This window comes from Juglans microcarpa x Juglans regia, chromosome 4D (assembly GCF_004785595.1).
Source record: "Juglans microcarpa x Juglans regia isolate MS1-56 chromosome 4D, Jm3101_v1.0, whole genome shotgun sequence".
NCBI classification, from domain to species: domain Eukaryota; kingdom Viridiplantae; phylum Streptophyta; class Magnoliopsida; order Fagales; family Juglandaceae; genus Juglans; species Juglans microcarpa x Juglans regia.
Window position 1 is genome coordinate 10,012,968 of NC_054600.1, and position 12,477 is coordinate 10,025,444.

At 35.3% G+C, this 12,477-nt stretch overlaps 1 protein-coding gene across 1 annotated transcript; it reads right to left on the bottom strand.

Moving 5' to 3' along the window:
- Positions 1-1,218: 1,218 nt before the first annotated feature.
- Positions 1,219-6,131, bottom strand: LOC121260668 (probable aldo-keto reductase 1). Its single transcript, XM_041162616.1, has 7 exons — positions 5,941-6,131; positions 4,019-4,186; positions 3,636-3,842; positions 3,329-3,501; positions 2,880-2,976; positions 2,288-2,441; positions 1,219-1,551 (listed from the first exon to the last, which is right to left on the bottom strand). Exons 1-7 carry the CDS (start codon positions 5,998-6,000, stop codon positions 1,373-1,375), a joined length of 1,038 nt encoding a protein of 345 aa, XP_041018550.1. The 5' UTR covers positions 6,001-6,131; the 3' UTR covers positions 1,219-1,372.
- Between the last annotated feature and the right edge of the window lie 6,346 nt (positions 6,132-12,477).

Below are 12,477 nucleotides of genomic sequence, written 5' to 3' on the forward strand. Positions count from 1 at the left end.
TTAAATCATATTAATTTATAAATTTGTTTTGTATAATCTCTTTATACATCGAAAAATTACCTTTTCAAAATTTATTTTGTTTGGTAACAGTCAAAGAATGAGAGCTCGCCACGCCTAAAATATACTTATCCAACCTCCTCTTCGTCATTGCTTAGGTTATTATTAGTTATTTTGGTTCTTGGTGGATTCTACACAGGTCCAAGTACGACTAGGCAGCGCATTCCAAATTCAAGCGTTATTTTATCTTTTTAGAGGTATGTTATTTAATGTGTATGTAAATATATTGCAAGCTAAACTCCTTACGATCGACTGCTCTTAAAATAGCATTGGATGTTGAATGTCATTAAAATTTGTGTGTTTCTTTCTTAATACCAATTGATTTTAGGTAGATTGACAGCCTAATGGTCTGACAGATAGAGAAAGGAAAGTTAGCACAACCCTTTAGGGTGTTTGGCCTTGAATTGATCTGTATTGACTTGGAAAACATGATTGTCCCTAGCACGGTGGCCGGAAGCCCTGCTAGGTCATCATCGATATAAGCAATGTTTGACAACGATGAAAAACCAGTTCATGTCTCATATCATGTGGGAAATGTGGAGGAAGAAGGGTTGATTGTGGTGACTTTGCCTGAGAAGGAATTGGCTGAGCTATGTGAGGACCAACCTGTCCTGCGTAATGCTACCATGTGGGAAAAGATAATCACTAAATATCTCGTTTGTTTTCGCAGATGAGATGAGATAAATTGATATGAAAGTTGAATAAAATATTATTATAATATATTTTTTTTAATATTATTTTTATTTTGAAATTTGAAAAAATTGAATTGTTTATTTTATTTTGTGTGAAAATTTAGAAAAATTATAATAATTAGATGAGATAAGATAAGTTGTAAAAACAAACAAGGCAGTTTTGGCAATATTTGGCCTAAAATAAAACTTAAAAAAAAAATAGAAGAAAAAATAGTTCGGCATCGTTTGCATTCAAAATCCACCTCAACTCATCTCATCATTACAACTTTCTCAAATTTCTATACAAAATATAATAAACAATTCAACTTTTTCAAATCCCAAAACAACTTTCCCAAATTCTAACACAAAATATAATAACTTTTTCAACTTTTATTATATTATTCACAAACCATTTCAACCCATCTCAACTAATCTCTGAATCCAAACCACTCCTTAACAAACTTCCGAAACATCTAATAACGTGTGATATAAAGCAAGCAAAAATAATATCACTCTCAAATAGTTTACATAATCATGTTGATAATTGTGCAGCGTGAAGGGCACAATTAGTTATTAACATACAAGATATTATCGGTGATGATACATTGAAGTGTAAGTAGAGATTACAGAGTAGAAGAGTACTATTAATTCTTTGGTGGAGTGTTGGCAAACTTCCATTGTAAATGATTCGTGTTTATAAAGCTTCTACCACCAGCTACCTCTTCGATAGGCACAGCATCAGATATCTCTTTTAGAGCTTCTCTTGTAAGTTTCACCTTCAAAGAGCCAATATTGTTATCCAGGTTCTTGATCTTGGTTGTCCCTATAAAAGTTCAAGGCCAATGAATAGTGAGGAAAATGCAGGTAATATTGTCTCAACTTGCTTTGATCTTTTAAAAGGTGATATATGCATTAGTATCACAATTCCTGCAGAAATTGCATTAGAACTCCATGGACCATGAGGAGATTTGGCACGTCGGATAATTCATCCAGCAAAACGGTTCAAAAGTGTTCTGGAATCTGAAGCTACTGTGTGTGTGTGTGTGTGTGTGTGTGTGTACTAAATGAATATGATTGGAAACTTATAGCTTAGTATTGTAATCTATTTGAGAAAGAGAAGAAGGTGAAAGTCATTGGACAGAAACTTATAATCTCTTTCATGCTATTCATTCTTGTAACATTTTCCAACACACTCGACGTAAACGAAATCTAATACCATTAGAACATATAACGATGGGTAGAGAGGAGAGGAACTATGAGGGTATTCCTCTATCACAGGTGAGAATAAAGAAAACTACTAGGGTATAACTGTGAATTAAATTTTCTGTTTACAAAATTGATGAAAAGGGTAATGGAGGAGGACTTGGATTTGAATGGCTTAAGAAAGGAAAAGGAAAAAGACACTAGGAAAGGAAACAGTATTAATAGCATTGGACAGAACTTCAGGCATTTGTTTTTCTCTGTCTCTCTTCTCCCACCAAGTTTGTAAGCAAAACATCAAACCAAGCGAATTTTAGATCAGTTTAACTAATTAGGGCTAAAAGGTGAAAGTCACTTACCAGGTATAGGTACAACATCGTCCCCTTGCTCAAGAACCCATGCTAGTGCTAGCTGGGCAGGAGTGCATTCATGTTTTCTAGCCAGGCTTTCTACTCGAGTATAAATGGTCTTGTTCTTATCCAAATTCTCACCTTGGAACCGAGGATGATTGACCTTAAACCAAAAAGAACTGGATTCAGTTGAGAATTTTTATTATTGATGGTAACATTTTTGCCCAAAGGCAAAAGTCCTGAAATCCTCAAGTAAGAGGGTTCTTCAAATAAAGTGCAGAATATTGGTAAATGAATCATAACAACTTGACGATAAGAAAAGAAAAAAACAATGCATTTACATGAAAAGTTGTTTGAGGAAGAAATTCTCTTAAGAAAGAAATGTAACTTAAGAAAAATAAGTAATACCAGATAGAATGATGTGCTTCTAAAGGCAACTGAATGGACATTTTTATATGCATAAATTGTGTGTTCAAATCAACTTTGAAGAGTAAAGCACCGCTGAAAGAAGAATATCATACTTGCAAGAAGAATTATGCTGGCAATTATTATTCATTGAAAATTAAAAAATGGAGGGGAAAAATAGTGGGGAAATCGATACCAAGTTGCTATTTGTGGCCACAGTTTCAACAACTCCCTTGCCAGCGAAAAAACCACGACCAAGAGGACTGTATGGAACTATTCCAATTCCAAGTTCCCTGCATGCACAAAAGTATTGTTCTAATTCTGGATAAGATGATTATAATATATTGAAATACAAAATCTACACAAACACACCTTCAATACAAGCAATAATCTCACATGCACACACACACACACACCCCATCAGAAACCAAAGGATACAGAACACATTTAAAATACAAACAATCTAATGTCCAAATCAGAACTTTAACAGACAATAGCTACTGAACAAGTAAGCAGCGCTAGATGGGATTTCTCATATCAAGAATGGATAAACATGTCGGTAAGGAATTCTTCAAAGGTTTCTTTCAAGTGAAAGCACACATGAGACAAACTTTTGTAAATACGTGGGCTATAAATTGATCAAACCTGCAAAGTGGAATTATCTCTTCCTCGAGATCACGAGTCCAGAGAGACCACTCCATTTGTACAGCTGTGATTGGATGGATAGCATGTGCCCTCCTTATTGTGTCTGGGCTGGCTTCAGATAGACCAATATACTTGACTTTTCCCTCTTCTACCAGCTTCTTAAGTTCACCAATCTACAAACCAATAAGATACACCCAATGAGTTTTGCCACCTAATGGATTCAGATAGACCAATATACTTGACGGGTTCAATCTGCAAAACAAAAATTAAGAAGCAAAACCACCCATTACAGAGAAAATTCACGTACGGTTTCTTCTATAGGTACTTTTGTGTCTACCCGGTGCTGATAATACAGATCAATATATTCCACATCAAGGCGCTTCAAGCTCGCCTCACAGCATGAGCGAACATATTCCGGACTACCGTCCACATCCATACCAGAAGATAACAACAGTCTTTTGATGCCAAATTTGGTGGCAATTTGAATTTTCTCTCTTGGCAATTGCTTCAAGGCCTGGAGGATATATAATTTTTTCAGTTGATGTCACAAAGTTGTATTGCGTTCCTCAAATGTTAACAATCAATTTGCTAACAACAGAACAACATAAAAAACCACAAATTTATTCTCCGTTTACTACTAAAAAAATCCAACTTCTTGAGAAACTAAAAGTAAAACTTGGTAATAAACACCTTCCCAAGAAGAATTTCATTAGTATGAGGCCCATAAACGTCGGCTGTATCAAAGAAAGTGATTCCCTTACTGAAAGCATGCTTTATTACTGAGATTCCATCCTCATCAGAGAGAGGAGAATTATAGGCTCCAGTCAGGCCCATACATCCAAACCCCAACTTTGAGACCTGGGAATAAATGAACAAAAGAAATAAGAATTACAAAGAAATGAACAACATTTAGTCAAAATTAATGAATTGGAGTGATAAACAGCACCAAAAAATTATTCCAATAAAGAAAACTATTATTTAGAACCTATTCTGCATCTTGAACATTATGAAAGACTAATATCATGATTTCCAGAACTTGTTAGTGACACAAGGATATATATTTTCACTTAAATCGACTAATAAGTCTTTCCATGATTAGAAGTTATTTCTGCAGGTCCAAACTTATATTGAGGCTTGGTGAAGGAAGAGGTGTTCGTTGATTACAGAATAATAACTACTCTTTTAAAGACCGCAACTCCACATGATCTCCTTTGATCAAATGTATTACGAGACTATTACGACTTACAACTTTACCTCAATAGTTTGACAACCTCAATCTGTTTAGCAAAATTTATATCTATACAAAGTCCATAAACACTACTGCTTTTTCATTCCACTAAAACGTCATGGGGGTTTTGTCACAATGCCAAAGTTTATATAGATTACCTCCTACTAAATCATATCTCTTCCCTGAGGTTGATACAATTAAAAGCACCTATAGAAGCTCGGCCATTGCAGGCTCATGATTTGACCATAATTTCATAAAAATAACAAATGAAAATCCTGATCACTGAAAAGTAACTTGGAAACTCCAAAAATCAGTTTTAATTTTCCTTTATCCTTTCCTTCATTCAAAGATAAGGGATTTCACATTCAAACTCATGGTTAATGAGTAAATTCATGTCTTCCAAAAGATAATGGCTAGGGATATAAAACTATCATCAGAACTAAGCCATTCAATGGACATGCACATTTGTAAATCCCATGGAAGTTTAAATTCAATGTATCATACATTCCATATTTGTTTCATCATTCAGACTAATTCTGTTGAAGAAAATGAATTTTAGTGCTGATGGTATAAGGTCAGCTTTCATATATCAGTGAAGAATAAATATAGATAGAAGCCACTGTTGGGAGCAACCATTTTGCACACATGATGTGGCATCATCTAGACCACACATCTCCCAAGTCTAAAATAAAAAAGTAGAGAACTAAAAATAGCCATGTAGTGAGTGCAAAGTGTGCACTGCTACAGTGGCTTCTCTCTAGCATTACTCTTTTTTTTTTTTTTTTTTTTTTTTTTTTTTTTTTTTTTTTTTGGAAAAGTAAATTTTGCAGCACATGTTTAAGCTGATTTTGGGACCAGAAAGAAATACATGTTTCCCAACTAGTCTCATCATTTCTTGTGTCATAATGTCATTATCTCACCGTATGGGACTATATGCCACTATTTCAATCGATCAATTTGCAATAGAAAAACAAAACGAAACGAAACAAAGCAGAAAGAAGGATTCACATAGTTTTTCATTTGAAACCATTCATATGCCAGTGTCTACACGCATGCATATAGCATTTTCACAATCACAGACCACCTCAACCAAATAAAAACTTGGGAAGTTTGTCCATCAAAGATCATCTCAACCAAATAAAAATGGTCTAAAAACTATTCAATACTGCCAGTTCCAACAAATCAGGAATTCCAACAATCTAATCACAATCTGATAGCAAAATTGTCATCATTGGTCTACAAAGTTCTCAAAAATTTTTGGGACTTTAGAATCTCAAACTATGCAGATTGGTATTCAAAGAAATGCGACTTGAGCAGATGCAAGTTGAACATGCTTGAAAAATAAAATTGAAACGGGTATGCAAGGAATGAAATTGGGAGTTACCTCAAGGCCTTGATTGCCCAGTTTCACCCTTGGAATTTGGACTTCGTTTCCTTGTGCCATCTTTTTAGAAGTAGTGTTTCTGTACTCAAGATTCGATGTCTCAATGCGTCTCAGACGTGCGTGTATATATATAGAGAGAGCAGGAGAAGCGACAGGAGTGAGAGAGAAGCCACTACTCTTATCTGTCCTTTCTTAGTAATAGTAGGAAGTAGGATGTTTTTGTCCTTTTCGTTATAAATTTATGACTTTACAATAGCTTTGTAATACCGTAATAACTTGAAATATCCTTATCCAACCTCCCCTTCGTCATTGCTTAGGTCATGGTGTGTTTGACTGTCGAAACTCGAAACTCGATTCCTTCTCCCCCGTACCGTTCTTTTACGAGAGAAATAATATTTATGGTTTTAAAATTTATGTACTTTTTATTTTTAAAAAAATTAGATACATATAAAAAATTTATTTTTTAATAATAAAGAAATACGCAAAATTTCAACATCCTAAGATTCTATTTAATATAATTAATAATTTGAGTGCATAAAATATATAATTTATTGTGAAATCACTTCAATTATAAAAAATAATATAAAAAATTTAATATTTTTATATATGGACCAATCAATTATTTTTCTTATCCAGATTCCCTTTCGTCATTGCTTATGTGTCTTTGTTCATATTTTTTGCTCTGGGATCATTGCTTATGCCAGCAGGTGATTAGCACGTGGGGAACCGATACCTCGCGAATCTGTGATCACATAAGTGGCTACCACTTTTCAGCCTCTCTTTTCGTCATCGATTATGTCATTACCATCTTTGCATTTTTTGTTTGTTGTTTAATTTTCTGTTTTGCTTAAAAACAATTAGTAATTTGAAAAAGTGCAGTGAAGTCCTCTTTTGCCAAAACTCAGAAAATGAGTCCGACAATGAGGAAATTACTGAAGAGAAATTTTCAGCTTTTTCAAGGAAAATAAAATCTATAGAAAAATGATTTCATCTCATCTCATTTCAACATTATAATTTTTTTTAATTTTTATATAAAATATAATAAGTAATTCATTTTTCAAATTCAATAATAATATTATAATAATATTTTATTTAATTCATTTAAAATTATCTCATTTCATATTATCTCATCTCACTATCTAAACAAATCCGTACCTTGTGAGAACTAAATACAAGTTTCATCTTCCAAAATTTCTTTCATCTCTTCGTTAGCTCTTATAATTTTCGTGACAAAAAAAGAAAATACACTAAAATTATTTATAGATAATAAAAATAAATAAATTTCACAAAATTTTATTTTTATATTTTCCAGTGCACTCTATCGTGCTTTTAAAAACTGTCAAAAAAAAAACTCTCATTCTAAATATTTTCTTAATATTAGAAATCGAACCATGATTTTTTCTTTTATAAGTAATAATATTATATATATATATATATCAATAGGAACAACCAAGTATACTAGATGTATACAAGAAAAATACCTAGCTCATACAAGAAAGCCCCTAATGACCCAAAAGCCCATGAAAACCTACCTAAAATACACAAAGCCCGAATTGGAAAACTATCAATACACCTCTCCGACCCCATCCCCTAGATTCCGTGAAAATAATCCTCTACCCGAACATCCCACTATGAGAACGTCTTCACAAAACCCTCCCTTTAACCTTCCCTCGACTTGAGCTAGCTCCCTTAGTATCATAGTTGATTGTCCAAGAAAGATTCTTTAACTCCTTGTTTTTCTTAAACTTAGATTTGGTTTTAATAGTGTGACTCGCCTCGATTGCAGTGAGTAGTGCTTTAAATTGGTCTTCATATTCTCCATGTTCTCCATATGAAAGTCTCAGAGTTTGTAGAAACTCATTATCTTTATTCAAAATCTAATTTGTTGTTGAACCCGTTATATCGTTAATTGGAAGAAGAGAAACCAGGGGAATGATATTATCCCTAGCCACATTACCCGACTGCACTCCCGACTCTAAACCTTCCCCCACACAAGGCACCAACGACAATTCTAAATCTTCCCCCACACAAGGCACCAATGACAAATCAATAATTCTCTTCTCGCCAAATGGTTGCTTGACAGGTATATGATTGTTTTCCCCTCCATCTGTTACCATTACAGGTTCCTCCCCTTCATCAACATTTTGTGTATATGCTCCACCCCTCGATGATCCTTGTCATGCCACTTTGTCTGACCCTATTGCTTCCTCAAGAGGGGAAGCACTACCATTTGTTGCTCTATTTGCATCTTCTAAAAGAGGCTCGACTGTTTCTTCCAAAATACTCGAGACCTTGGAGGGACCCCCGTCTTTAACTACAAATGAACCCTGGACAAAATAAAAGAAAAAATAATTATCTTTTAACTACACTACCCTTACAATGCATGCATGCAGTACAAAAGCCATTAAATTCTAAAATATATTTGTTCTAAAAGTAATGCTAAATATAGTCATAAGTTGTGCAAGTGCTTCGCACCCTTAAAAAATAATTTTCATACTTAGACATTGTTTTAAAAGTAATGTGCGACACTTGCGCACTCCATAACTTTAAATATCATTTCTCTTGTTATAAATAGATTCCCTACTTGATTAATTCACTAAAAGTTATATATTGATATTTAGTTATCATTGCTTTTATTGATAAGGCAATTCTTATGTTCTAATGTAAAAAAATTATGAAAAGTACGATTATATCTTACAAATGCTTTTTGGTTGCATGTAAAAACTACGCAATAAGTAACTGATGATGTTAAAATATTATTCAAACCACTAACCAGTGATTAGTAGGATCGGTATTCAACTTCTCTTACATGCAAGATAAGAACTATTGAAATTCTTTAGCTCGTGAAGATCGGGGAACACTCTCATGATTGAATAAATGTTCTTAGAGATGACTCAAATGAAAAAAAAAAATAAAATTAGGGATTTATCAACGAGCAATGTTAGATACAGTTCTAGGAAGTGCAAGTCTCTATTATGAATCCCAATAAGTACTGGGTTGGGCCGATAAATAAAAGTGGTTTAGTGGCCCAGGAGCCTAGATAATGTTAGTTAGAATTGACCTGTGGCCTTAGATCATCTTTTAGTATATGAAAGGGAAGAAGGGTTGTGGTTGAGGATTGAGAACATTATTGTAGAAGGCATTTTCATCTTCTTGGAGGATTTGGGGAACCTCAAATATCCCCAAGGCGTAGCCATTGTAGTATTCATTTTTCTTGTATCTTATTTACACATTTCAACAAACACTTATCGTGCACTCTATTACTCAACCCACGCATAATCATTTCCATTTCTACACCAGCTCGTTACAACATAGAGAATGAAGCTTAAGAAATATTACAGGAATTATTTGGGTTCATTACAATTGGTATCTAGAGTCACCGATTCTTCATGGATGGGGTAAGATTCAACAAACAACACAGTTGATGGAAAATTTTTTGGAGAAATTGCTGAGGGTGACAGAAAGGCTCGATGGAATCCAGCAAAATTACGAGAGGATGCAGCAATCTCTCGGGGAGTGCCGAGACCAAGAAGACTTGGCAGCTACGAATTCAACTGAAGAAACACAAAAATTGAAAGTGAATCAGGGAAATAGAATGAAGGATGAAGATGAAATCGTGAAGGAAGAAACAAAAAGGCAATCCAAGTGAAGGAGATAAGGGCAGTGCCCATGGTATCTATCTCAACACCCATTTTTTCCTATTTCATTTCAACAAACTTTCTTTTGCTTGGCACTCCATATTCAACACAGTCACATATCAGAGACCCCACCATCCCCAAAAATACAAGCCTTAGCTGCTCACCGAACCACCTTATGCCAACTCTAGAAATGAAGGGCGAATGGGTTCGCCCCATTACATACCTAGACTCATAGTTTGTTTGGGCCCTGGTCACTAGCAGCCACAACTTTCTCACCACTCACCACGACGGTAGGTTGTTCCAGTGGGGGTCTACTGGTACTAACACCACAGCACCACCCATCTCCAAAGAATTCGTTCTTGAAGAAAGTGTGCTCTTGTACTACAAAGGGCCACATCTAGTTTGGCATCTTCCATGGAAGCCCATCCAAAATGTAGGCGGCTTCTTGACTCCTCTGGTGCAAGCCTTAAGTGTGGGAGCCTTGAGTGACCAAGGGCAACGCGCCGTCATCCAAAATGTATTCGATTGGGGCCGCAGAATATTGGACAACCATTATACAAATGAAGTTCATCTTGAAGTACTTTTTGTGGCTGTTTACAACCATTACAAAAGGATATATGATGCCTCGTTCAATCAAAAGTCAGGTACAGAACCTGGGAATAAAGGAGCTTGGAAGAATCTTCGTGGTGATCACATTCAGATGGATAAAAATATCCTTTTCATTTGTGGTGGAGCAATTGTTGATTCAAAGAAGACCATTTCAGAAAGAAGTCAAGGTTCTTCCATTGGAATTGGAGCTTCCAACAAGGTATATGAGATTCCTTTTACCTAGTATGCAATCTTTGGTGACGAGAAATGGGAAATTTCTATGGGGTTGCAAGTTTTAGTAAATAAGAATCTTGCTCCTCAGCTATTTGATGTTTTGCCCCTTAATATTATTTTTAGGCCTTTTGATAAAGGAAGGAAAAAAATAATGATGGAGGGAATCCCTACCACCATGAAAAAATGTGAGTTCAGGAACTTATTTACACAATTTGGAGAGATCATTATGGGTACTCCTCAGCAGTTAACTATCATCGTTTCTTGTAACATGTGTGATGAATGGTCTGAGAGAGTATTACAACCAGATAATGTCATGTTCTCAATCTTAATTGTGGTGATAAATGATGACGAAGATCCTTACAAGATGGTTAGTGTTGATATTGATGTTGAAGCAAGATGTGGATTAGAAATGGTTGGAACAATGAATTTTACCCTATATGTTTGCACATTAGCTGGGCAGGTTACATCTAAACGTTTGGGTCTAGGGAAAATGGAACTTGGCCTCGGAATTCATGGTGGACCTGGTGCTGTTATGGCCAACATTCAGCTTGTTGAATGGATGTTTGATGGTTTCAATGATGCTAATGGTGTGGAGGGTCTAATTATACTTGAGTATGGATCTTGGAATCCCTTTGCTGCTAGTGGCCCAGCTTGGTCTACGGTCTTGCTAATTCCAGATGCTGCATTTCATCATCAAATATTACATTGAAGATGGTAGTAACTGAGGTTACAAAATTATCATCTCTAAGTCAAGAAAATGTTCCTGTGTGGCATGATATTTTGAATTCAAGTGACCATATAGGATGGCCCCTCAGCTTATATGTGGCACTTAAAACGAAGTTTTCTTGTGAAGGTTATTGGATTGACTGCCCTATTGCACTCACCGCTCTTAAATTAGTTTTACAATTCTGCTCATTGATAGGAAACATTTTTCTTTCTGAAAATGGCAGTATACATGAGAGCAAGCTTGATTTTGGAGATCTTTTCTAGAAGCATCAAATAATATGTAGATACCATCAGAAGGCACATGTGTCATGGACAACACTCAGCACGGCATTTTTGTTCTTTATGATTGGTTTACTAATAGGTTATATCTTATATGGTGTAAGAATTCACATTGTTAAAGTCGAAGATGAATCCCAGGAAACAGAAGAGTTGAAGGTTCGAGCAAAAGCTGCAGATGTTGTGAAATCGCAGTTTCTAGCTACTATTTCTCATGAAATTAGAACCCCCATGAATGGCATCCTAGGAATGCTTGCAATGCTTTTAGATACAGAGCTGAGTTCAACTCAAAGGGATAATGCTCAAACTACACAAGCCTGTGGGAAGGCACTTATAGCATTAATTAATGAGGTTGGCAAGTTAGAGCTGGAAGCAGTCCCATTTGACCTCAGATCAATACTAGATGATGCCCTCTCTTTAATTTCTGAGAAACCTAGACACAAAGACATTGAGCTCATCAAACGTGGACATGTACTTGTATAAGATTTTTTTGGGAGTTGGCTTATACACACGAGTATTGGAGTTGGCCATGGGAATGTGAAGCATCAAAATCTTTGGTCGATCCTCTCACTCACCAAGTTAAGCCTTGCAATTCTGGAAGTGCAAGAATGCTAGTGAAAGGCGAAGTTAACATGTTATACATGTGTTCACAATTTTACCGAGCTTCTGAATTTATAATTGGTGCCATAGAATATACAACCTCACTTTATATAAGTTGTTTATTGAAAAGGAACCTTGAGGACAAGGTTTTTTTAAAGGGGGAAATGTGAGACCCGGGATTTTCGCTTCCATTTGTAACTCTTATAGATATTATTTATCTATTGATTTATTTATTTGGGTTATTGGCTAAGTGTTGGAAGAATTCTTTAGGCCACTTTCTATTTTTGTTGGATTGGATCTTGGAGTTCTAAGTTAAAAAGCCCACAAGAGAAAAATAGAAGAAAATGCCAATATGAATTCGGCCTATTAAGGACTTTGGCTTTGGACAGCCCAAGTTTACCCTCTAGGCAAGGAGATGGCACCACTTGGCTTCAAGAATGGGCTTTTGGTCATTTTTGAAAAATCACTTCTCATT

Bases quoted from the DNA above. Each gene is read 5' to 3' on its own strand.
- LOC121260668 (XM_041162616.1), bottom strand. From the start codon at position 6,000: ATGGCACAAGGAAACGAAGTCCAAATTCCAAGGGTGAAACTGGGCAAT. The intron at 2,442-2,879 runs GTATCGATTTCC...TTTTGGTTTAAG, and splicing joins TGGCCACAAATAGCAACTTG to GTCAATCATCCTCGGTTCCA. The intron at 1,552-2,287 runs GTAAGTGACTTT...GAACTTTTATAG, and splicing joins CGATGTTGTACCTATACCTG to GGACAACCAAGATCAAGAAC.